Source organism: Rhamphochromis longiceps, linkage group LG4 (genome assembly GCF_057381845.1).
Source record: "Rhamphochromis longiceps isolate RC_006_pf linkage group LG4, R_longiceps_female_GT1.1, whole genome shotgun sequence".
Taxonomy (NCBI): domain Eukaryota; kingdom Metazoa; phylum Chordata; class Actinopteri; order Cichliformes; family Cichlidae; genus Rhamphochromis; species Rhamphochromis longiceps.
The window spans coordinates 14,115,231-14,137,675 of NC_140560.1; the positions used below are offsets into that span (position 1 = coordinate 14,115,231).

At 39.4% G+C, this 22,445-nt stretch overlaps 2 protein-coding genes across 2 annotated transcripts in view; one reads left to right on the plus strand and one right to left on the minus strand.

Annotated features, from left to right (window-relative positions):
- Positions 1 to 2,978, minus strand: part of pvalb6 (parvalbumin 6) — a 54,865-nt gene extending 51,887 nt beyond the window's left edge. Inside the window, exon 1 of the mRNA XM_085405142.1 lies at positions 2,840 to 2,978. The gene's annotated coding sequence lies outside the window, so the exon portion shown is untranslated. The remainder of the gene's footprint in view (positions 1 to 2,839) is intronic.
- Positions 2,979 to 12,239: 9,261 nt separating this feature from the next.
- csf2rb (colony stimulating factor 2 receptor subunit beta) lies at positions 12,240 to 20,803 on the plus strand. Its single transcript, XM_085403403.1, has 15 exons — positions 12,240 to 12,294; positions 13,782 to 13,978; positions 14,334 to 14,451; positions 14,551 to 14,729; positions 14,820 to 14,974; positions 15,477 to 15,621; positions 15,853 to 15,985; positions 16,109 to 16,263; positions 16,948 to 17,081; positions 17,245 to 17,425; positions 17,543 to 17,636; positions 17,772 to 17,838; positions 17,968 to 18,047; positions 18,280 to 18,442; positions 19,195 to 20,803. The coding sequence occupies exons 2-15, from the start codon at positions 13,873 to 13,875 to the stop codon at positions 19,621 to 19,623; spliced, it is 2,139 nt and encodes a 712-aa protein (XP_085259529.1). The 5' UTR covers positions 12,240 to 12,294; positions 13,782 to 13,872; the 3' UTR covers positions 19,624 to 20,803.
- Positions 20,804 to 22,445: the final 1,642 nt, after the last annotated feature.

Sequence of the window (22,445 nt, forward strand, 5' to 3'; positions counted from 1 at the left end):
GCAACAATTAATGGTGTTTTATCAAAGCTGTTGGCTTGGCTCATTTAGCACAAGGTGTCCTTAAGCAGTGGAGCTTAACGCATGGCATTAGCGAGATGGGACTGTCGATCATAGCTCGTGTTTCGTCAGGGTTACTGCTGTGAAGGAGCATTTTTTGTTACAGATCACAATCTTTTCACAACCTTAGAATAAGTTTTTAGCACCTAAACATAAACAAGTTTGTACCTCAAACTAGTACCTAAAACAGAGACAATATTGCAATGGCAGCAGTTGAAGAAACGTGGAATCGGACAAAATTGCATTACAGATATACTAGATATACTGTGCCGCAGTTTTCAAGACGTGTCCTTAAATGCGCATGCACATCATTGCTGTAGCTTCACACGCACATACACACACAGACATATAATGATCCACACACCAATCTTTATTTTTCTTTCCCCTGTCACCCTCTTTTTATCTTCTTGTCCTGTCAAACACGGTGACATAAGAAAAACATTCACTCCCTCTTTTTGAAGCTGTTTCTCTCTCTCTAACACACACCCTGCAACCCCGTCTCATGCATCCCTCCCACAGAGCATTATTTCCCACCTGGGTATTTCACACTCCGCAGGGCCCTGTGCTTTTTAATTCATTGAACTCTCATGAAATCCCAAGAAGATATGTTACCATGCACTGAGTCTGACTTTTATAGCTAATAGGGAAGTGGTGACAAAGTTTAATGGGGTTGTGTGATGTGTGAGTTTTAGGAATGGAGAGAGAGCAAGAGGCAGATACAGAGGGCTGTATTTTCATATTATCCTTTTTATTGAAATATTGGAGCAAAAAGAATGTTTTTATAGGTTAATGTCACTCTAAAATGGGGTTTTTTGGAGGGCCAATTCCTCATCTAGAGAAATTACCTGTGGTACACATCAGGGTCTGATCTGGGCCCTATTTTCTCTTCTCTTTTGTCTGCATATGCACTTTTTGTATATGCAGATGACACAAAATTGTATGTCCCTATAATTTGTCTTGGTTTGTTTCATATCTCGAGCCTAAAGACGAAAACTGACATAATTATATATGTAGGTATTTTACATTCCACAGGGCTCTATGCAGGGCTGCCATGAAATCACAAAAATATATTCTACCATCTGACTTTTACATCTAATAGGGAAGTGGTCATAAATCATTTAGCGCAATTCAGTTTTATTTATATAATGCCAAATCATATGCAGATGACAAACATTTATATATCTCTTTGATAATTTGTAAGTGTCTCAGTCAAGCTGCAAAGTTATAATTTAAGGTAAAAAGCTAACTACCAGTGAAAAGACAATACTGTTTTATATCTTTCGTCCAACTTTATAATGGATGGACTGGTGAATATGTTAGACATGCTTGGCTTACATGCCCCAAAGCTCATGATCTGCCTTTTTCTATGTATTTGGCAGAACACAGAATTTATTATAAAGTCCAAGAATAACATATCAGTACTGCAGAATTATAGATATTAAATCTTCTTCTCGCTTTAGCCCAAATTTTGCACAGGCTTTAAATGGTTACCAGAAGATATATTTTAATTGCTTTGGTGATCCTCTGTCTTTGACTCTTGGCCTCTACGGGATCCTATCGTTATCTGTACGCCTCCCTTTTCAGTCCAACTTATCACTCCTACACTAAGAAGGCATCTGAAGTTTTCTCCATCCATTTTTTTAACCATTTTTGATCACCCCCTTCCACTTGAAGTGCAACCGACTCTCCCCCTCTCCGCAAACAAATGTCGCTCTCTAATTGGCCAGAACTGGGGAGTCATGAGAGCGTTGGTGTTTGGACAGCTGTTAATCTCGAAGGGTTGGCAGCGGCAGAGAAGATTGTGACAGTGGTGGGGAGAGGGATGACAATCTGGAATGGCAATGTGAATGACGCAAGGAGAGAGGAAGAGTTCAAGTCTGGTTGCAAATTACTGCCACCCCAAGTCTGTGACCACATCTGTCTGTCATTGTGAGGCTGTGGTGTCAGTGAGAAAGTGCTTCCACAGATATATAATGCAGTGTCACTGTTTGTCTCAATGCCTCTGCAGCATTGTGTAGTATGTACTATGGCAGTGCAGTTAATGTACAAGAACAGACACACACACACGTCCTGCACATTCATTCACTCCAAATCATCACACGCATGGGGATGCACTGTGTTTTCTCCACTGCTCACACTCACTCTTGCTCCATATCTTCCTTTCCTTCGATCCTATGCTCACACACATACACACAATAAAGCACACATACACAGCGCTCAGGGAACCAATCACCATCGCCTGTTTTCAGGTCCTGTTTGTGAATGGGATTTTTACGGGAGAGGAGGAGGCAGGCACCTCTGTGTTGTAGGCATGCAGCTGCTACAGCATCCCGTTCTCTTTTTTTTTTCCTCCACAAGCTCAAATATTTCTCTCATTTTCTCTTTGTGTTTCATTTTTAATGTTATGGTTATTTTGGTTGTTTTTAATATTGCAGCATCACTCTTTCCCTCTTCTTGAACTCTCTCTGACTCTTTTCATCTTTTTTTGGATGGTGCAGTTGGATGTGACTGCTGCATTGAAATATCCCCCCTCTTTCACCATTACCTTCACCATCATCCACAGCTGTTTGCCTCTTCCAAATATTTTTAATTATCCTGTCCACTTTCCCATTTATTGCACAACTTGCTTTTTCCACAACATTTTTTCTATCTGTCACTCCATCTTTTTCTTACCCTTCTTTCTTCTCACCATCCCATCTGCATCCCGAGGAAGGTGGTGATGCGGGTAGGGTGAATGCCTAAAGACTCACACACACACAAACACACAAGCGTAGACACTTACCTTCTGTGACAGGATCTTCCGTCCGGAGTGCTTCTGAATCTTCAGTGGTTGAAGATAGAGCAGCGAGCCTCTGTGAGCTTCTGGCAGATAAAAAAGAAGTGGAGGACAGACAGAGAGGAAGAGAGAGAAAGAGAGACAAGACAGGAGAGGGAGTGAGAGGTATAAAGAGAGAGAGTGAGAGAAGGGAAAAAGTGGACTAGAGGGGCGGGCTGAAGCGATCCAAGTGGAGGAGGAGCAGGATTCTCCTAGCTAGCTGGAGGTGAGATGAAGGGGAGAAAGAGAGAGGGAGGGAGAGATAAAGGGAGAGGGAGGGAGAGAGTTAGGGTGCACTGGATTGGGATAGGAGGGGATTGTGTGATGTTTGAGAGGAGGAGGGATTGCAGCGGATGAAGGGAAAGTTGGAGAGAGGAGAGAGGAGGGAAGGGAACAAAGAGAAAAAGAGGTTTATTGATGAGAAATGATGGAGGAGGGAGGATAAAAGAGTGAGATGCATGCGAAAGATGACCTAAAGCCAAGTATCCGAGGAGGACGGAAATGACAGATTAGAGGTAGAAAATGCAGACAGGGCAGCAGAACCAAAAGTCTAAAAGGGAGCCAGAGGACAAAAACACCTGACAGGAAATAGGTGTGATCAGCTATGATTTGAAGGAAGAGAAGTGGAAGTGTGGGATTTCAGGGCACCGTTATGTAACCTTTAACAGCGTCAAATAATACAAGAACAACTTATGTCAAGCCATCACATGCATGCGGTCCCTGGAGACAATCAATTTCAGAGTGCAGAAAATGTCCTTCCATCCATTAAATCTTACGGTAATCCAAACTTGTGTTGATGTGTTGCAGTACGGATACTGCGATTAACTTTGGAGCAATAACTTACCGGCGGATGGAAAAACTGGGGGGAAAATAAAGCGAAAGATCTTTGTGAGAGGCTGGTGACAAAAACGGAATCTGGGAGGTGAGCATACATATACCTTTCAGGAACTTTAAGGAGAGTAATGGTTCACATGTGGATTGTAACATACTGTACAAAAAGTTTTAATGTGAGCAAACCGCATTACAGCTATGGATAGACTGCCTGTCTCTGCTCTCTTCTCTTTCCTCCGACCCCCAGCCAGTCATGATGGATGGCTGCCCCCTGGAGCCTGGTTCTGCTGGAGGTTTCTTCCTGTTTAAAGGGACTTTCTCCTTCCCACTGTCACCCAGTGCTTGCTCATAGGGGGGTTGCCTGATTGCACGTATGAAACACCATGCCACCGAACACAGGAGCATATTTTGAGAAACCATGGGGCTTCCAGGAGTCTGAGTCCCATGTAGCACTGCTGTTTTTACACTTTTATTTTCAAATTTGGTTTTCTGATACTGTTCAAATAAATTAACACAATAAAGCTATCTGGGGTTTTTTAGTAAAACATCATGTTTGGATTAAAATGATGTTTGAGTCTCATGACTGAAAACTGCAATTCCTCTAATCACCACTTTAGGCCTGCTTAAAAAAGCGAGTCAACTCCTATAGACACCCATGGCCACTGGGATAGACTATCCTCTTGGTAATCCAACTGTAGTTTGATATTTTTAGGTGTTTATTTGACCAGGAAGTGAAACTAAGCGTCTCTTTTGCAAGATTTTCCTATACTGACATAGTCAAATAGACTGGTATTTTTATCTAACACTTACATACACGTTAACACTCTGATGGATGCACCAGGGGCAACTCGAGGATACTTCAACATGCTGACTTCAGGAGCCAAAGTAAGAAACAGAGAGGTTGACAGGTTGTAGCTCCTAAGCCACAGCCACTCATAGACAGTATTAACCTAGCAAACGTTTCACGTCAGGGGAAAACAGAGCTCCAAGAAAAATCTCTGCAAGCATGGGGAGAAGTGTACCTCCTCACAAAAGAGCCGTACCCTGGTTTGAACCCAGGACCCACTTATGGTAAATGCAGCAATTCTAACCGCTGAGCAGATGCGAGAGAGCCAGCGTGATGCTAAATGCTAGCTTGCTGCACTCTTGCTGGAAAGTTAGCAGAACTACATTGGTTATGTAGGTGATGCAGTCTGCTCCTCTTCATGGATTTAAAAAGAAACCCTGATTTTCCACCTGTTGTTGATCAGCAGGTTACTGAATGTAAAAGTGAAAATGAAAAAAATCCTAAACTAGCATATAAAAAAACTGTTTGTGGTCGCTTTTGTATCTTTTCTCACATCTCTTTGGGGTCCTTTCTCACTGGCTTCTAAAGGAGAGACATCGCTTCATGCAGATGCTTTGTCAGATATAGATTTCATGCAATTGTCTATTTGTGTTCAGTGTCAGAGGTCTGGGTCAGCCCACAGTACTCTTAAGCTGGCTGGCATTCATTTTTGTCAAGGTGAGAATTCATTTGCTCAAGGACACTTCAGCAGAGTGGATGCTTGCCAATGCACAGTTTAATCCTAGGATTTCTTTTCTCCCTTTCAAAAAAAAAAGCTGTACTCAGCTATTTAGTGTACTGATGGTGTCTATTTTCATAAAAGACTGCTAAAATCAGCTTTGGCTGCAGTCTCTGTGCACAGCTGTTTCCACATGCTTTCATTCGTGTAAAGCTATATCATAGGTTATGTCTGCAATGTTTTCACCCAACAGGGTGTTTTCTCCATAAGTGTAGACTGAATATCCAAAGAAAGACTCCCATTGCACAAAAGCCACAACTAGTAATAAAAGAGGAAGTAATAATACTACATGCAGGCATAGACTCTATGCAGATCCATACATTCATTTTCTTCAGCTTATTTCAGGGCAGCAGCCTAAGCAGAGAAGCCCAGACCTCCCTCTCCCTAGTTACCTCCTGTAAAGGTGTTTCCTAGCCACCTGAGAGCTATAGTCTTTCCAGCATGTCCTGGGTCTGCCCTGTGGTCTCCTCCCAGTGGGTCATACCTGGAGTACTTCACCCAGGAGGTCCCCAGGAGTTACCTTGTCAGATGCCTAAACCACCTGCTCTCAGCCCCTCAATGGCTGAACTCCTCACTCTATCTCTAATGGAGAGGCCAGCCACCCTTTTTTCCAACGCTTGTTCCCGTGATCTTGTTCTTTTGGTCACTACCCAAAGCTCGTCACCATAGGTGAGGGTAGGGATGTAGATCGATCAGTAAATTGAGAGCTTCGCTTTTAAACTCAGCTCTTTCTATACCAAGACGGACCTGTACAGCGTTCGCATCACTGCAGCCGCTGCACCAATCCGTTTGTTGATCTCCTGCTCACTCTCCCCGCACTCATGAACAAGACCCCAAGATACTGTCTATGCAGATAGCATTTAAAATATTAGGTTTGTTGATATTAATGAATACTTATATAAATACATATACATTGCAACACTGGTTCTCATAGGACTTTCCAACCTGGATATTCTGATCCCGGAGCTGGATATCCTCAGAGAAGTTTTCCTACAGACACAGAGTGACTGTGGAGACATTGCTTTCTACACATTGTCTGCAGTGCAATTCTAGGCCCAGGGCCAAATACTGTGCTTCTATCATAAGGCGCTGGCATCACAGACATGATGAGGCCATAATATGACATGTGTAACACTTGGGTGGTTTTTTTTCTTCTCCTTTTTTTTCCAGTGCTTTTAAAAAGACTTACAATAGCCAGACTTACTGATAAAACCGATGAAAAAAAAACCCATTCTATCTAACAAACACCAAAGGAAATATAAGATTCTGAGGCCACAATTGACTAAACTGAGTAGATGAAAATTCACAGTACGTTTTGATTGGCTGAAATGCCACTGTATAGATGTAAAACAAATTGAAAACCTTGAAAACGAATCAATCAAAACATGCAAGTAGAAGAGGAAGCACAAAGAAGAAGTAGGGGGAAAATAATAAGTAGAAGGAAAAGCAAGAGGAGGGGGGAAAGAGGTCTGGCAGAACTGCTGCTCAGACGCCTAGAAAATCATTGACACATCTAGACTTTTCTTAATGTTATTTGACAGATTCACTGCTATCATTGCTTCTGTTAAGTCAGGGATGTCAAACTCATTTTACATCAAGGGACACATACAGACTGTTTTGGTCTTAAGCAGGCTGAGTGAAATTCCACTTTTTATCCATGTAAAGACGTTTAACTACACATTTAATCGCTGAGTTTTCCTAACATAAAATAAAGAAGTGTAAGGTCAACAGCACATCTATTTTTCTATATGATAAATGTGCAAAATTACAAAAAAAGCTCTGGTAGCTCACTGCCCAGACTCCCCCACATTTATAAAACCGAAGGCTTTTGTTGATTGATGAAAATTTTCTTATTTTTACCTAAATTTCAAATGTAGACAGAAAAGAAAACAGGAACCTTTCAGTCATTCAATTGTTTATCCATTACTTATCCACTTTAATGTAGTATGAATGGCTATGGGGGAACAGAAAAAGCTGTAAAAAACATAAAAATACAGTTAAGTCCAAAGATTTATGCCCCTCTTAACATTTTCCAAAGCCATCCAGCAGGTTCTGGCCCCTGGGCCTAATGTTTGACACTCATGTTCTAAGTTTAATACTTAACAGTGTTCATCTTTGAATATTAAAAGCATATGTCATATTGAGGTTTTAAACGTCATCTCAAGCTTTGATTTTTCTTGTTTTCAAGTGATGTAATCAGGCAGTAATGCAACTGTCCGGCTCAATTACAATATTAGTTTTTTGTCTATTTTCTGTGCATGCCAATTGATTTTTAAAAAAAAAGGGGGGGGGGGGAACAGAAGAAGACACAAAAACCACGAAGCACTGGGAAGTGGCTCAGACGTGTCTCTTCCAGCAGGACGCAGCTCAGTTTTAAGCAGAACTGCTTTGTAATTACTTTAATGTATCCTTATTGGGCACGTATGCCAATTTTCATAAGTTCAGTAATTGACTCTCTGCTTTTTCAGCTCTGGCACAGCCCACTCTGTCTCACACACTCTCGTATTGATCCCATTAGTTCACATTACTTTGCCTCAGAGATTACAACAGATTGGTCCATGCTTGTGTACAAATGCTGCGAGCGCTGATCTAACAGTTCGGGTTACAGCTACTTATTGTTCAAAGTAAATGTTTTTGCTGTTGAGAAACACAACTGAGCAATGAAGCTGCTTTGTCTGTGGAAATCCAGCTGCCTGCCTGTCCAAAATTAGCAAAAGAAGTAGTTTGTTGCTGTATCATTAAATGAAATTCTACATAAGATAAGATAAGATAAGATAACCTTTATTAGTCCCACACATGGGAAATTTGTTTTGTCACAGCAGGAAGTGGACAGTGCAAAAGTTATGAGGCAAAAATTAGAATACAATAAGAATAAATACAGTACACAACTGTACAGAATAGAATAAAATAAAATACTATATACAGTAGAATAAAATAAAATAAATATACAATAAGATAAAAATAGAATACAAATACTATATACAACTGAGTAAAAATACAACGATGACAGAAATCATGAATTCGCTGTTCTTAACACAACAAAAGGCAGGAGTTCAAGTAGCATGTCATTATTAAAGTAAGGGGAACAAAGCATGACAAATAACAGTGACATTTAAAAATACTTCAAAAGAGTAAACATTCACACACACACACACACACACACACACACACACACACACACACACACACACACACACACACACACACACACACAAAAAGTAAATCCTAATGTGATATCTGTCTTTTACTTTTTCGGTGCATTTGCCCGCAAGGCTAAACAGGATGCACAGCAGTTTGACTGCTGGTGCTGAAAAGGAAATAAGTTTCCTGTTGTTTTAGGTTCAGTCATGTAAATCATGTAAAATTATTTCGCTAGAGAAGTCACATTCCCACTTTAAGTTTTAACCACTACAGTTCCTTAAACTGTAGTCAAATTAAACCAGGCGTGCAAATATAGGAACCAAAGCACTTCAGATCTGTCTTGCCATACTTTTGTATTGTTTAGTGAGACACCTTAACAGTGCTTTAGCATTGGATGAAACTGTACCTGTGCCATAAAAAAGCCAGAGACAGTATGAAAGGAAGTTTTTTTTTAATTATTGTTTTTTTTAGACTTTTATTACACCACATTGTTATTAATGTGAGCAGTTGTGCCCGATCATTCCGTTTTTCTCTTTGTGTAAAATAGCATCCTATAACATTTTTGGATGTGTCTAAGCTGCCAGCTGTCTTAAGTTCAAAAAACACAATATTCACTATAGATAGATAGATAGATAGATAGATAGATAGATAGATAGATAGATAGATAGATAGATCTTGAGCGAGAAAGATAGATATATAATTTATATAATGACTTTATATATTAGGATAATACCAATAGTAATCTAATAATCTAATTAAAAACACCACATTGTTCATTATTATAGATTAAAGCAATGGTTCCAACCCTTTAGTCTCCTCTTTATAAAAGAAATATAACATTTTAAGATGGAGTTGGGAGTGGTTCTTTCTAAAACTATTGGATAATTTCTAATAATAACCTGTCTGAACAAACAACAGAGGTAAAGCATATTTAAGTGCATGAACGAGCTTAAAGTAAGTGGTATGTAAAAAGTAAATCACATGTAACTGTTTACATATGTTGTGTTCAAATGATTTGGAAATAGTTACCTGGCAGAATTTTACTGGATAAAACTTTCCTAAAATGTGCTGAAATGAGCACTGAAATGTGCTCATGTGTCAGGTTTCTGAATTATGCATGAGACTGAGTCTGAATTCAATTACAGTTCCTGGGACTAATGTCATTTATTCGTCACTCAAGGAGAAACCAATTTAAAACCACACATCAATTTAAGTATGTGTAAGTTGCTGTACTGTGAATTTGTTCATCTTAACAAATACTTTTAGTATTTAGATTAAGATCAAGTGACTGTTTTTTGTTAAGAAGACCAAAAGTCTCTTAAACTGCTCTTCATCCTCCACCATCCATCCACCCTGCAGATCAACAGTTGTAGCTCAAGATCACTAGGGGGCACGGTCGAGGCTGAAATAAGCGGTGAGGAAAGCGACCTCAGAACATGCAAAACAGAAGAAGGACAAAAAAAAGCATCACATGTAGATTATTCATTTTAGAGTTGCGCTATTGATTATCTTGCCATATCAGGGGTGCAAAGTAAATGTTTTAAAGCTCTAAATTATATCTGCAGAGTATTCCTGCACATTTTGCATGGCATGCTTTGAAAAGCAAGACCTTTTAAAGTTACTACCAGATACCAGCTTTCTTCAAACACTGAACTTTCTCATGTTATTTTTTGATCCGCTTGATGACGCATTTCCAAAACAAAACGTAAGAATGGCTGTTACCTCTTGTTAGATCATACTTCATACTCGTCTTTTCTTGACTCAAACCTCAGGGCCGATATGTGAAGTTCAGCAAGTTGATTGGTCAGTTCCTCATCACTTCTTAGAAGCAAAGGGAGTTTTTGTTTACTTTATAAAACCTCTAGAGAAAGAAGCTATTCTAGTTTTCCCAAGTCGGCAGGACTCACACCAAACCCACACTGAAGTGATAACACTGACAGCTCTGTATCAGCAGTCACAAGTGGTTGATTGCTCATGATAGCATTTTTTTATGTAGCAAACAAGCTGTGCAAATTTATTGAAGACATTTAATTATTTTGACCCTCTTGCACATGTGACCTCTAAGAATATTTTGTGCATTGAACTCAATAAATTGTCCTTTTTTCGAGGTTTTTTTTTGTGAAATGTGTGAGTGAGTGTCATTAGCTGAAATGAGGAACTGGTCATGCGGTATCTAAGCTCATCATCAACTTTGTTCTGACTGAGGTGTTAAAGACATTTGTTGGCAGGAAGTTACAGTATGGGTCTAAAAATGAAAAAAGGAAAGAGATAAAGAAATAACACGAACTCTGTCATCTTTATATTGCTCTTGTCTTTTGACTCCAAAAAGTCAGTCTATTAAAATAAAAAGACATCATTTTTGCGTAAATGAAATCAATTGTGCAAAAAAAAAAAGGAATAATAAACAATTATTCTCCTGCAGCAAGATATTTACTCCTAAAGAGCAAATACCCACATATGACTGTTCATGCTTAAGTGAAAGAAGATGTGAAAAGCTTGTGTGAGTCAAGCAGTTACTCAGTTTCAAATTTAGTTTGAGGAATCACTATTGGTAGGAAAGTGAAAAAAGTTGCGAGTGCCGATAAAAATTCAGTAACTTTATACATACGTAATAGTATACTGCCAATGTGCACATACTGCATATGTACTTTTTATTTAGAGTGCAAAAAGTGTGTGTGATGAGGAAGAGTGTATGTGGGGTTTAGAAGTCTAAATATAAGTGATTTTGTAACCAGAGGAGGTTATTTGATTGCATGTTTTGACTCAACACTGTAGAACAGACTAGAAAGAGTCTAGCTCAAATTAGTTTCAGTACCATAACAGGACAGATCGGGAACTTTTTATTGAAAAATTTTTTTTTATTTCTTTTATTTTAAACTCGTGTTCTCAGGTACAAACTGAACATTTCAATAAAGCTTTTCAAAATCATGAAAGTGAGAGTTTACTGTATATTTTAAGGGGGAAATATCTGTAACCTCATCTAATCTAATCTAATCTAATGTACATTTATCTGACAAAAAGATGTGAAACTCTACCCACTCAGGAGATGTGGGCGTTCTACATGTTATAACACTGAATGATCATTATTTGATGACATCTTCATCACGCCCACCTTTCAAGTGACTGCAGGAAAATATAAAGTATGAGAAGAAGCAGCTCAGAACACATAATGCTTTAAATCAGAAAGCTGTAAAACGTGGATTCAGTGCTGATGGCTTTAGGACGTAAATATGTGGTGTATCCCGAATGTGATACTGAGAGGCGGAGGTTTCAGGAGCCTGTGGTAAAGCCACATAAATAAAAATTTGCCATTATCTGAAGGGATGTGGTTGGTTAACTGCTTAAACGTTGGCTGGCAGATCTTGATAAGGCCTTATCGCAAAACCAGAATATGTACTGTCAAGATTTTTACTTTGTTTTGTGATAACTTTCGCCATCCTGAAATAATTACCGTTTTACACGTAAGCCAGAAATTTGTTGCCAGAAACTTACTTATTTCTTACTTATTATTGTGACTTGCTTACTCATTAGAACAGTTTTTAATGTTTTCTGTGTCCTCGGAAACAAAAACATGAATCATACTTGTCATTTCTGAATTTCATAAACTTCTAAACTAAACCAAAAGCCTCCACTGCGTCTTCCTTCTGCACTTAGGCTTTTTTCGCAAGAAGTGTTGCAATCCGACAGCATGTTTTTAGAGCTTGTCATTTAAAACAGCTGATTATGCATTTGACGTGAAGGTGACATTAAATGCTACTGTGGACAGAAAAGGGGAAATTGAACTCGTCACAGAGGAAACTCCCACAGACTTCTCGGCTGGCTGACTAGAAGGAAGCCACAGTGAGAGAAGGACAAAGGAAAAACAGCCTTCACAATCTATGGTAGGTAAGTGAGCCATTTATTTTATACACCCTTGCACTGTGTTGGAGATCATGGGTGAGCTAGGAAAGGGGTGAATGCTTGCCTCTCACAAGTGCTACTTTTTCACAGCTAGAAAATCATGTTGCTATATTATTTTAAAAGTTAATGACCTCTGATGTGTGAGCATCAGCCCTATTGAGAAATAACGATAAAAATCCACAAAAGTCAAATACACAGGTTTGCTTTTTGGGCTTCATCAGAGCTCATTTTAAAATGTGTTGAGCTCATGAAAGCGGACATGAATTCCCAGCATATGTCATCCTGTGACTTCTTCTCCTTTGATTTGCTCAGAATTTTCACAATCAGATGAGAAATTGGCTGAGACTCTTCAGAAACATGCGCACTTCTCTTTATGAACGCTTAAAATATCGCCCAGAAAATACAGTGAGTGTACAAAATGAAAAAAATAGCTTAATACAGTAACATACAGGTGTTTCCAGGTGCTGTGGGGTTTTTTGTTTTGTTTGTTTTTTTTTTTGTTTTTTTTTACATTTACATTTTTTACTTGTGCTATTTTCTGAAAATCATTCTGTCTTTGATTTCAACTCAACTGATGGTTTCCACTTCTACAGTGTGGCCTACTGCACCTCTGACAATAACAGGTTGACAAGGTTGTTTAGTTTCAGAGTGAATACTGGATTCCCACATTCTCCTGAACGGGGGTTCCCCCAACCTTCTACTGTAAACAGCAGCTCTAAAGGCAGAAGTAATGCCTGAGTGACCCTTAAAATCCCCCGTTGATATTCTAAAACAATGTACTGAAGTCTTTTTTTCCCTCATTTTTCTGTAACTTTATTACCATTTCAGGTTGCATTCACGTTTTTTATGATTGTACATCAAATTTTATTTAAACATGTTGAGGGATCAATTAAAAAAAATGACAAATGCATTTCACAAAATGTCATTTTGATTTAATTTGCATTTATTTGTCAAAAATGTACAAGGTTTTACTGTTTTTACATTGTCAAAAAAGTGGACGCAACATGAATCAATTGATTTTCTTCTTGCAATGTGGGTAAAAAAATTGATTTTTTTATTTTGTGTTTTTTACATTTAGTCATTGTACGGTGTTTACATATCTTTAAAACATAAAAAACAGACATTTAAAACAAAAAGAAAATGCCCACCACCACCCCTCACTCATACACATACACATATACAAACACCCACACATACGCACACAACTTAACCATACATATGTGTGGCGGTGTGTGATCCCCAGTGTGTTTATTTCTTTTTATCTGCGTCTATCACATGTGAGAAAAAGAGATAAGAGAGAGGCGGATGTGTGGTGACATCCCACAACAAGCAGACACTCAAAGCGGAAGAATGCTCGTAGTGTGGTCATGACTCATTTGTTCATTGTTTCTAGTAAATGAACTAATTCTTCTCCCCTCTCTCTCTCTCTCTTTCTGCCTCGCACACTGCCCTCTGCTCCGACTTGTCTTCAGACTTCTTGATGATATCAGTAAAAGCAGTTGGGCAAGTTTCGTGAGGGCAGCTCATAACAAAAGGGCCACCTTGCCCTCACTGGGCGCAATAATGGTGCCTCTCTTCTGGCTTCTGCTTTTGGCAAAGCTTCCTAAGCTGGCTCTTTTCTCCGGTTCAGATCGTTGTGTAATCCAGGAGATCAACAACTCACAAAATGGTAAATATATGCCCGGTGTAATCCTTCAAACAACTACATTTTTAATTGTTTTTCATTTTTATTGTACTTTCATTTTAAAATACAGTGACTTTTGCATATTTAGCTTATAATAGTTTTTCATGCAAATCGTGCCATAAGCACCTAAAATCTGATAAAGGTTCTGAGGAAAAGTAAAGCAAAAAAGGCTAACTGTCATATGAAATGTATTTTGTTATGAAAGGTGAAGTGTAAGAATATCTTAACTGTTTTTTTTTTATATAATTATAATCATTTTGAGTTGAAGATGACTAAAGATTACAGGAATACAACAAAGCGACTGCCCGATTACCTAAAATGCTTTTCTTTTTCTGCTCAGTGTCTTCAATACTGGAATCATTACAATGCCATAATAACTACATGTCCCTTGTCCACTGCAAGTGGAGGCAACACATAAACACACAGTTGGAGCTCTGGGTCGATACAGGATCTGGAAGGTAACAAAAAAAAGGGACAAAAGACGTGAAGAAGCAAACAGAAAAAAAAGATACATGGGACGCCTTTTTCAAGGAATAACTGTGTTCATGTCCTTGCAGGGAGGTGAAGTGTGAGCCATTTGATCCTAGAGATGCAACTAAGCACAGGGATGTCCGCTGTAGATATAAAGCCAATGCATTTGGCATCGGCTTAAAACACACCGCCTTCTTCCTCCAAAACAAGACTTGTCTCTCCTCCTCCTCTGTCCAGCACAAGACTCTTCATCTTTTACAGCACCGTGAGTTTAACATTCATTCTGTTGTGCTTCCTTTAGCATTCAAGTGAAACTAAACACTCAGGGATGTTGTGCGCGTTTGCATTTTTACAGTGAAAGCACTCCCACCAGCGAATCTCTCCACGCACGATGCAGCTGATGGTGGCCGAAAGCTCATTTGGTCCAGCCCCTACCCTCCCTCCTCATCCCTGAACAAAAACCTCACCTATCAGCTCAGCTATAAGACGCACAGAGAGGACAACTGGGTGGTAAGCATCGCGCATGCAAGCTCATAACTGGATTGAAAATGCCTCATCTTTGTAGCACGTCAGTTTAACTGAAAGGTCGAAAATAGAAACCGAGGTAGCATTTAACACTCTTCATACTTCCTTGCAATATATTTAGCAATAATAATGAAACCAGTGACCTGATGCATATAAATCACATTTTAGATTTCCTCTCACAGGAAAGCTTCAAACCTACGAGACCCTCGAGTCAGAAGCCTGGCAGCTTTAAAGAAATAGAAAAAACAGATTAGGATACACCTGGGGAGGTTCTGAATTCAAACATAAGCATACTAACACATTCACAGTTTGGATTTAAACAAATAACGCAAACATACATTTACATTCTAGGTAGCTAAAAACCTGGAAAATAAAATAAGGATGCACATAGAACTCAGTAGCTGATCCAAATACTTTTTTAACCTTGAATAAATGTCAACAAATAAATATTCCATAAGCCACTCACAACACCTGATTCTCTTTGCAGACTGTGAATGTCACAAACACCAGTATGACACTTGAGAGGCAGCTGTTGCGTCCAGGTCACAGGTATGAAGCCAGAGTGAGGGCCTGGGCCAGCATGGGCCTGTGGAGTGACTGGAGTCCTGTGGTGACCTGGCACACTAAAGAAGGTAAATTAAAGAAATCGGTTCAACTTCAGCTCTGAATAAATTGGTTGGCATGTTTAATATATTGAATAATTTTGCACAAGTAGTGCCTTTTCCTTCTTAAGGAGACCCACACTCTTATTTGCTTTCCTCACATTTCTAATCTTCTCCCTCTGTCCAATTTTATTGGTTAGAGATAAGTCTGGGGCTTTGCAGCTGTTGTTATTAGCTCTTTTTTTCTCTCTTGGGCCACAGACTTTGGGCAGCTTCCCACTTTGCATTGTGTACTGGACGGAGAGAAGGAGGTAACATGTAGCTGGGAAGTGAGCAGAGAGCTGGCTCACATCATTACCTACCAGCTGGCCTGTCGACACAATGAGAGTGCGCCGTAAGTTGAGCGTGACGCTGGCAACACCACCTGGCTGGAAATTAAAAATGCACCTTCATCATTCGTCCATCCATTTGTCAGACCGTTCGTGTCATTTCCTCTGCTTTCAACCTCTGCTTTCAGGTTTGAGAGATGTTGTTTGAACCCAGCAGTCACTTCTGACCTCACCAGGATGATGCTGAGGTACAGCTGCACACTGTCTGTCACAGACCCAGAACATCTGCAGCTGAACCTCCAGCCAACACACAGTGCCAAGAGTTTTAAACTCTACCAAAACAGTGAGTAACCATGTGACTGGAGCTACAGCATTCTGGTCGGGTGCTCCAACCTGGGAATAATTCTTGTTCTTCTAAATTCCAAATCCACACTCAAGGAGCGCTTAGAAAAAAGGGTCTTGATTGAGTAGCCCCACCTACTGTTTAAATATCACTATTGCACCCATGCCGTACCCAATAGACTGTGTACCCAATATATATGTATGTATATAGATAGATAGATAGATAGATAGATAGATAGATGCTTAAGACCCCTTTTGGTACTTCCCACTACAGTCTGTCATGACAAAACAAACAAGCACACACACACACACACACACACACACACACACAGTAACTACACCCTGTGGGGCTTATTTATTGGCATAATGCATTCCCTAAAGTTAACCAATGAGCTTAAGAATGAATGCCTAATGGCTCAGACGTGAAATCTAAAATCTAATTTTACCCTAAAATTTAATAATACCCTAAAAAATTAGCATGGGCTAATTTTAGTCTTTACAGTAATACAAGTCCTTACAGGTTGGTGGGCAGTAAGATTAAAGTCCCCACTTGGCAAGATAAATGAGTGCAGACACTAAATCACAAGGCAAAAGCGATACCACACACAGCTGTTAAATATGCATAAAACTTTCCACAATAACTTTAGCTATAAACGAACTTCTCTGCATTGCTCTTATTCCACAGTTCGTCCCAACCCCCCACAGCATGTAAATGTGAGGGAAGAAGACAATAACTGGATCGTGAAATGGACCGAACCAAACAAGAGTCAAAAACACGGCCTGTATTATCAGGTCCTTTATTACAGGAAACAAGATGAGGTAAGAAGCCTTACTATCAGTGTTTGTTTTTTTTAATCTTGATAATTGCATTGGAATTCATTCCCATTAACTATAAAAGACGTACTAATTTAAAGGTGACGTAACTGAAAAAAATAACAAAAAATCAGGTACATATATATATTATTTATTGGGGTTTTTTTAGAATTCTTCTACGCTACTGGAAGTAAGGGATTTAAGTTCTTGGACCATCCTTGGAAAATGTTTAGCCCCACTCCAGGATTACCAGGTCAAAGTTAGGTCATTGGTTGTCCCTGGATCAGGTTCAGAGTATAAAGGAACCCCATCAGAATGGACGGATCCTGTGGAGTGGACCACTAATGAAGGTTTGTGGGCTTTACTTTCAATATGTTTAAGCTTAAAACTTAAAAAAAAGAAGCATATCATGATTCATGTCATTCCCCCAATAACACGATCATTAATTCTGTTTTCCGCACCAACAGTCTGGTCCCCCACAACCTGGATCTATATACTTATCACTGTAGCAGTGGCTCTAGTCTTCCTCATTCTGTACCGCACTATTCCAGCTTGTCGAAGGTACATTCTTTGTGTAAAGCAAAAATTAACTACTGCCATCAAAAGTATAAATAATGCATTTATTATGTTCTAATTTCATAAGAATGATTTTTTAAATGATAAATTAACCCTATTTGCATAAATTTTAACCACTAGGAATGTAATTGGGTGGGTGGACTCAGTTCCTTCTCCAGGAAAAAGCAAAATCCTGTCAGAGTTGATGGTAAGACTTGTTCAGTTTACAGTTTGCTGTTTTTTTTGCTACTTCTTTATCTTTATATAAATGTTGCACACTTGCTGTTTTTATATGTAAATGTGTTTCCTTTTTTCTCTACATCTATTTGCGATCCAGTCCCCCGGCAGTCGGACCCTTACGCAGACTGAAAAGCTGTATATTTGCAAAGTGCAACAACTGGACGTCTTATCTACATGGTAATATGTTTCACACTTGACCTGTCCGGAGGTCTGCACATTTTTTTTTAGTAAAAGAAAACACTTTCAGCATCAGTGATACTCTATAGCTGTTCCCTTAGATAACTCACACAGACAGACCGTTCAGTGCTCCTGAATGTCACCAATCACTGGGCGTAGCTCCCAGAAAGTGAATTGCAAAATGACGAGCTGTTACATAAATCAATAAAATTCTTATTTTCTTCCCCTGTAGCTCATCACAAGCTTCGCTGTGGCCGACCAAGGACACAGAAAAAAAGTGCCTGGATCAGGATGAGGGTTGCTGGAGCTGTGATAACCTGCCCTCTCCTACTGAGGAGGTTAACGTCTCTGACACTTCTGCGATAAGCTTCACCGGGCCATACATCCTCTGTCGGGTCAGCTGCTCAGAAACTCTAACCAAGTCATTTGTCATGTGTCCAGAGCCTGAAAACCAAAAACATGAAACTCAATTTATATTAAACTAGCCTTAATCAATTTTGCATATCCACATACTGTATGGACAACTTTACTTAATAGTTTTCTTGCTAATAGTTAGATGAGAAGAACACACTCTACACACTATATTGTCTAGAATTTTAGATAATTTCTTAATTAGGTGCAATGATAGAAAGTCTCTGGTCCTATTAAAAAAACATCCCTGTAAGCTATATATGAACTAGATATAGCCACTGTGACATTGCCCACTGGTTTAACGACTGATAGCCTGAACCTTTGAGTTTTAACTGCAGCAGTTGTTGCATCAGTAAAAGCACAGCATGCAGTTCTGGCACTTTGTTTTTATTTTTTCCAGAACAGACACACAAAACAGAATGTCACCTATAGCGGTGATGGGAAGTGCCAGGTTAGCAGTTTCCCACTGATTCCGGTGTTTGTGCTAAGATTTTTGGCCGCTTAATTCACAGAGATGAAAGTTGTACCAGCCGTTTCATCGAAACAGAAAGTGAAGATGTAGATTCGTAGAAAAACACCAAACTGTGCCCTTCATGAATGTGTCAAATAAAACTGTGTTACTTGAATCTATGTATAGCAAACCATAAATGAGCAAACATCACTGGTAAAGATAGAAAGAAAAGAAAAATTAAGGCATTTGATTGAAGACTAAACAGCACTGTTTCTTATCTGACAGTCGCCGGAGCCAGCCCCCGAGTCAGTGAGTGTCAAGGATGAAGAGATGGACACAGAAACCCCGTCAGATGACTCTGCATCGCCTTCTCCTGTAAATTTCACTCTTTTCGGCGAAGGCTATGTGTGTCTGCCCAGACACAGCAACTCCAGATCCACACAGGACCTCATGTCCCACTGTGATGAAAACACGAGCACACACTGGTGTGACAGTGCTGAGCAGGACCAGAGGTGCAATGATCCAACACCATGGCTCGTTAACTCGGACATCAAGCCTGGCTTTAGCGAGCCCACTGTTGGGGGCAAACCGCCAGAATACACGCCAGGACCTTTCACCCACTGGCCTGAAGGGGCCACCGTACAGGCGTCAGGGTACTGCCACCTCCCCACAGCCTTCATGCAAGAGCAACGCGCTAGCCTGCATAATTCATAGGAAGATTTTATCAAAAGAGGACCTATCACTTTCTCTGCACACGAAACAACTTTCTTTTTGCATAAACTTTTCACTTTATTCTGAGTTACTGATGCTTCAATGTGAAAAAAAATTCCTTCTAGCATTTTTGAGAAGCTTTGTGCCTGTTTTTAATCTTAACTGACAAAGTGGCTCCATAGTGTAGTGGCTTATAGAAAAGGCGAAAGATCTCAGTTTTGATCCCAGAAGGAAATGCAAATGACTCTGGAGTTGTGTCAGGAAGAGTATCCAAAGAAAAATCAAATATACTGAAGTGTAGTTTAGTGTCTCACCATTTGAGGGCAATAGTGAGCCAAATTTTGTAGGTGGTCTATAAGCTTATGAGGGATAGAATGCAATATTATGGGAAGCAAACTAAGCCTGTTCTTTGAACTTTTTTAGATAATTTCCTGGCATAGACGGGGATGGTATGTAATCCAAACGTAATCCAAAAAGCAGCCATGCAAAACAGCTTTCGTGATTCTCAATGCATTCAATTTTTGTTCTGCCTGTGTCTAAGCGTTGCACCATCTTTTCAAATGCATGGCACCATCATTTTACTTGCCTGTGTAATCTTTCAGCGTAATGACAGCCTTTCACGCAGGATGTGCACATTTAGCCGCAGACTCTAAGAACTCAGTTGAAATTTAGTCTTCTTTTATTACTTCCTCTAATTCCTTGTTGCCTTCACAGCTGAAGGGACGCAACTATGTGAACTTAACATCATGGAAACAGTGTGTGCTGTACGTTTGCCAGCTGTAACATTCACTGTGGTCATGTACAATATGCGTGTTTTGCACAGAGGTGTCTGAGTTGAGACCTTGTTGTCAGTGTTGGAGCCTAAGTGTTGCCAAAGGTGTGTAGAACATGTCATCTGCATTGTGATGTGCTGATTGTGCTAAGATAAGCATAACCAGTGCCGTGTGCAAAGGTTTTAGTTTAGAACTGACGTCAGCAAAGGCACAGAGACGTAAATCTAAACACATAAAGTCTATTTTAATGTAGGTAATGGCAATCAAAGGTGAAGGAGCACAACTCTGCCTGTAAATACAAAAGAACAGAAAATAAGAAACGTTGGGCTGCCAAACTATGTAATATATATATATTATAAATGCACTCTGTCTGTGGATGATCTTTATGCGGAAGGAAATAAACTTGTGTAAACTGCTGTCAGCTGTAATTAAAAGAATATTATATTTTTGCTGGGTTTCTGTCTTAAATTCAATATAATGAAGATGTGACCGAAGGTCCTTAAGGTAGAAGACAGTTTGACACAGTGAAGATGCAAAGAAATATCAAAAGTAAGATGTTACTATTACTGATGTACCATTATGAGTACGGCTAATATACTGAAAACACTGATGCATTGAAGTGCATGCTTTATTATGGCAGCTGGTCAAAACTAGACTATAAAAAACTTTGTAGTTGTCCACTGGATTCATTCAACTGTGATGAGATTTCCAGTTCAAGACGAACTGAGTCTGCATAATTCTCAGACCAGTGTGTTTCAGTGTGGGGACAGTGTTCTTTGCAGTGCATGTCTCTCTGCTTTCTCCAATCATAAGCTGCATCTCTGTAGCCAAAGCGCTGATAATCCTTCTTCAGGTTGTCCTTACTTTGTAGTTAAATTCATTCGCATGCAATACTAGTAATTCTGGATTCCTGTTGAGCAATTTTATAGCACTTAAGCATTATAGCATTAAATATAGGTTCAGTTTAGGCTATTTGGGGCATTTGTTAACTTACTCAATAGCTAACTCAACAATTGTTGAGATGAGTGTTGTGTGGCCCAAATATAATGACAAACATTGCAACTGGCTTATACAAGGTGTACTTGTGTTTTGCATTGAGGCAGGCAAACTTACCTGTCCATTAATGAGATCAAATGTGGCCCATAAAAACAAGGTGAGGAAAATTCTTTACAATGTAGTTTTTTAAAAGCTAGGAGTAGGTGTGCAGCTACCTTTTCTTAATATAGCATGGCTTTTTTTAAGGTTTTGTGGTTGATTTTTTTTTTCAGCTAAGTGTGAAAGTACCATTTATAGTCCAGCCATTGTTAGTGCAGTACTGTTACTGAGCAAACATACAGAGGTATGACCAAAGCAAATGTAGGCTGGCATTGTGTTTATTTGTGTTTTATAGGAAAACCCCCCTACAAATTTTAAGTTCAGGTTTAAAAGAAATGAAATGTTGTGCAGCATAATTGTAGTTGTGATCATTTGCATTTTAACACTTTCATATTCCTTGCCTGTTTTTTTAATGCACAGAAGCATCCACGTACACAGAGACAAAGATAATTCGTTTGTATTTATCGTGTTTTGCTGAAAATGGTTTTGTAAATTGGAACAGATTGTGTTTGTGTGTATGTGCGTGTCTGCGTGGTGACTGTATTTCTTAACCTCACACACCGGTGTTGGGAGGATCACACACAGTTTCACAGCGTTATCTAATTTATTGCTCTGTTTATTTTCCCATCTGTTTGGCCTGACAGGACTGCAGAGAGTTTTCAGGGGCTGCTAGTTTCTGAAAGCAGGTGTGAGTGTGTGTGTGTGTGTAATACACAGAGTCTGTGGTATGCATGCATGTTTTAGGTCGCTATGCAACATAACTGTATCAGAGTCACCTCGTGAAGATATTGTGCTTCGGTGATCAGTGATTTGTCTCAGTGTTAGTGAACTATAAGATTGTCACTCTGTTCTCTATGCAGAAAAAACACAATGGTGGAATTCCAGGCATGCTGATATCAACTTCCTGTGTTTTCAACCCATCGTTAGGTACAACTTCCTGCCTGATGAGATCGAGGA

Excerpts from the sequence above, each read along its gene's own strand:
- csf2rb (XM_085403403.1), top strand. The coding sequence starts at position 13,873 with ATGGTGCCTCTCTTCTGGCTTCTGCTTTTGGCAAAGCTTCCTAAGCTG. Across the intron at positions 18,048-18,279 it reads CTGGACGTCTTATCTACATG|CTCATCACAAGCTTCGCTGT; the intron begins GTAATATGTTTC and ends CTTCCCCTGTAG. Across the intron at positions 18,443-19,194 it reads GGCCATACATCCTCTGTCGG|TCGCCGGAGCCAGCCCCCGA; the intron begins GTCAGCTGCTCA and ends CTTATCTGACAG.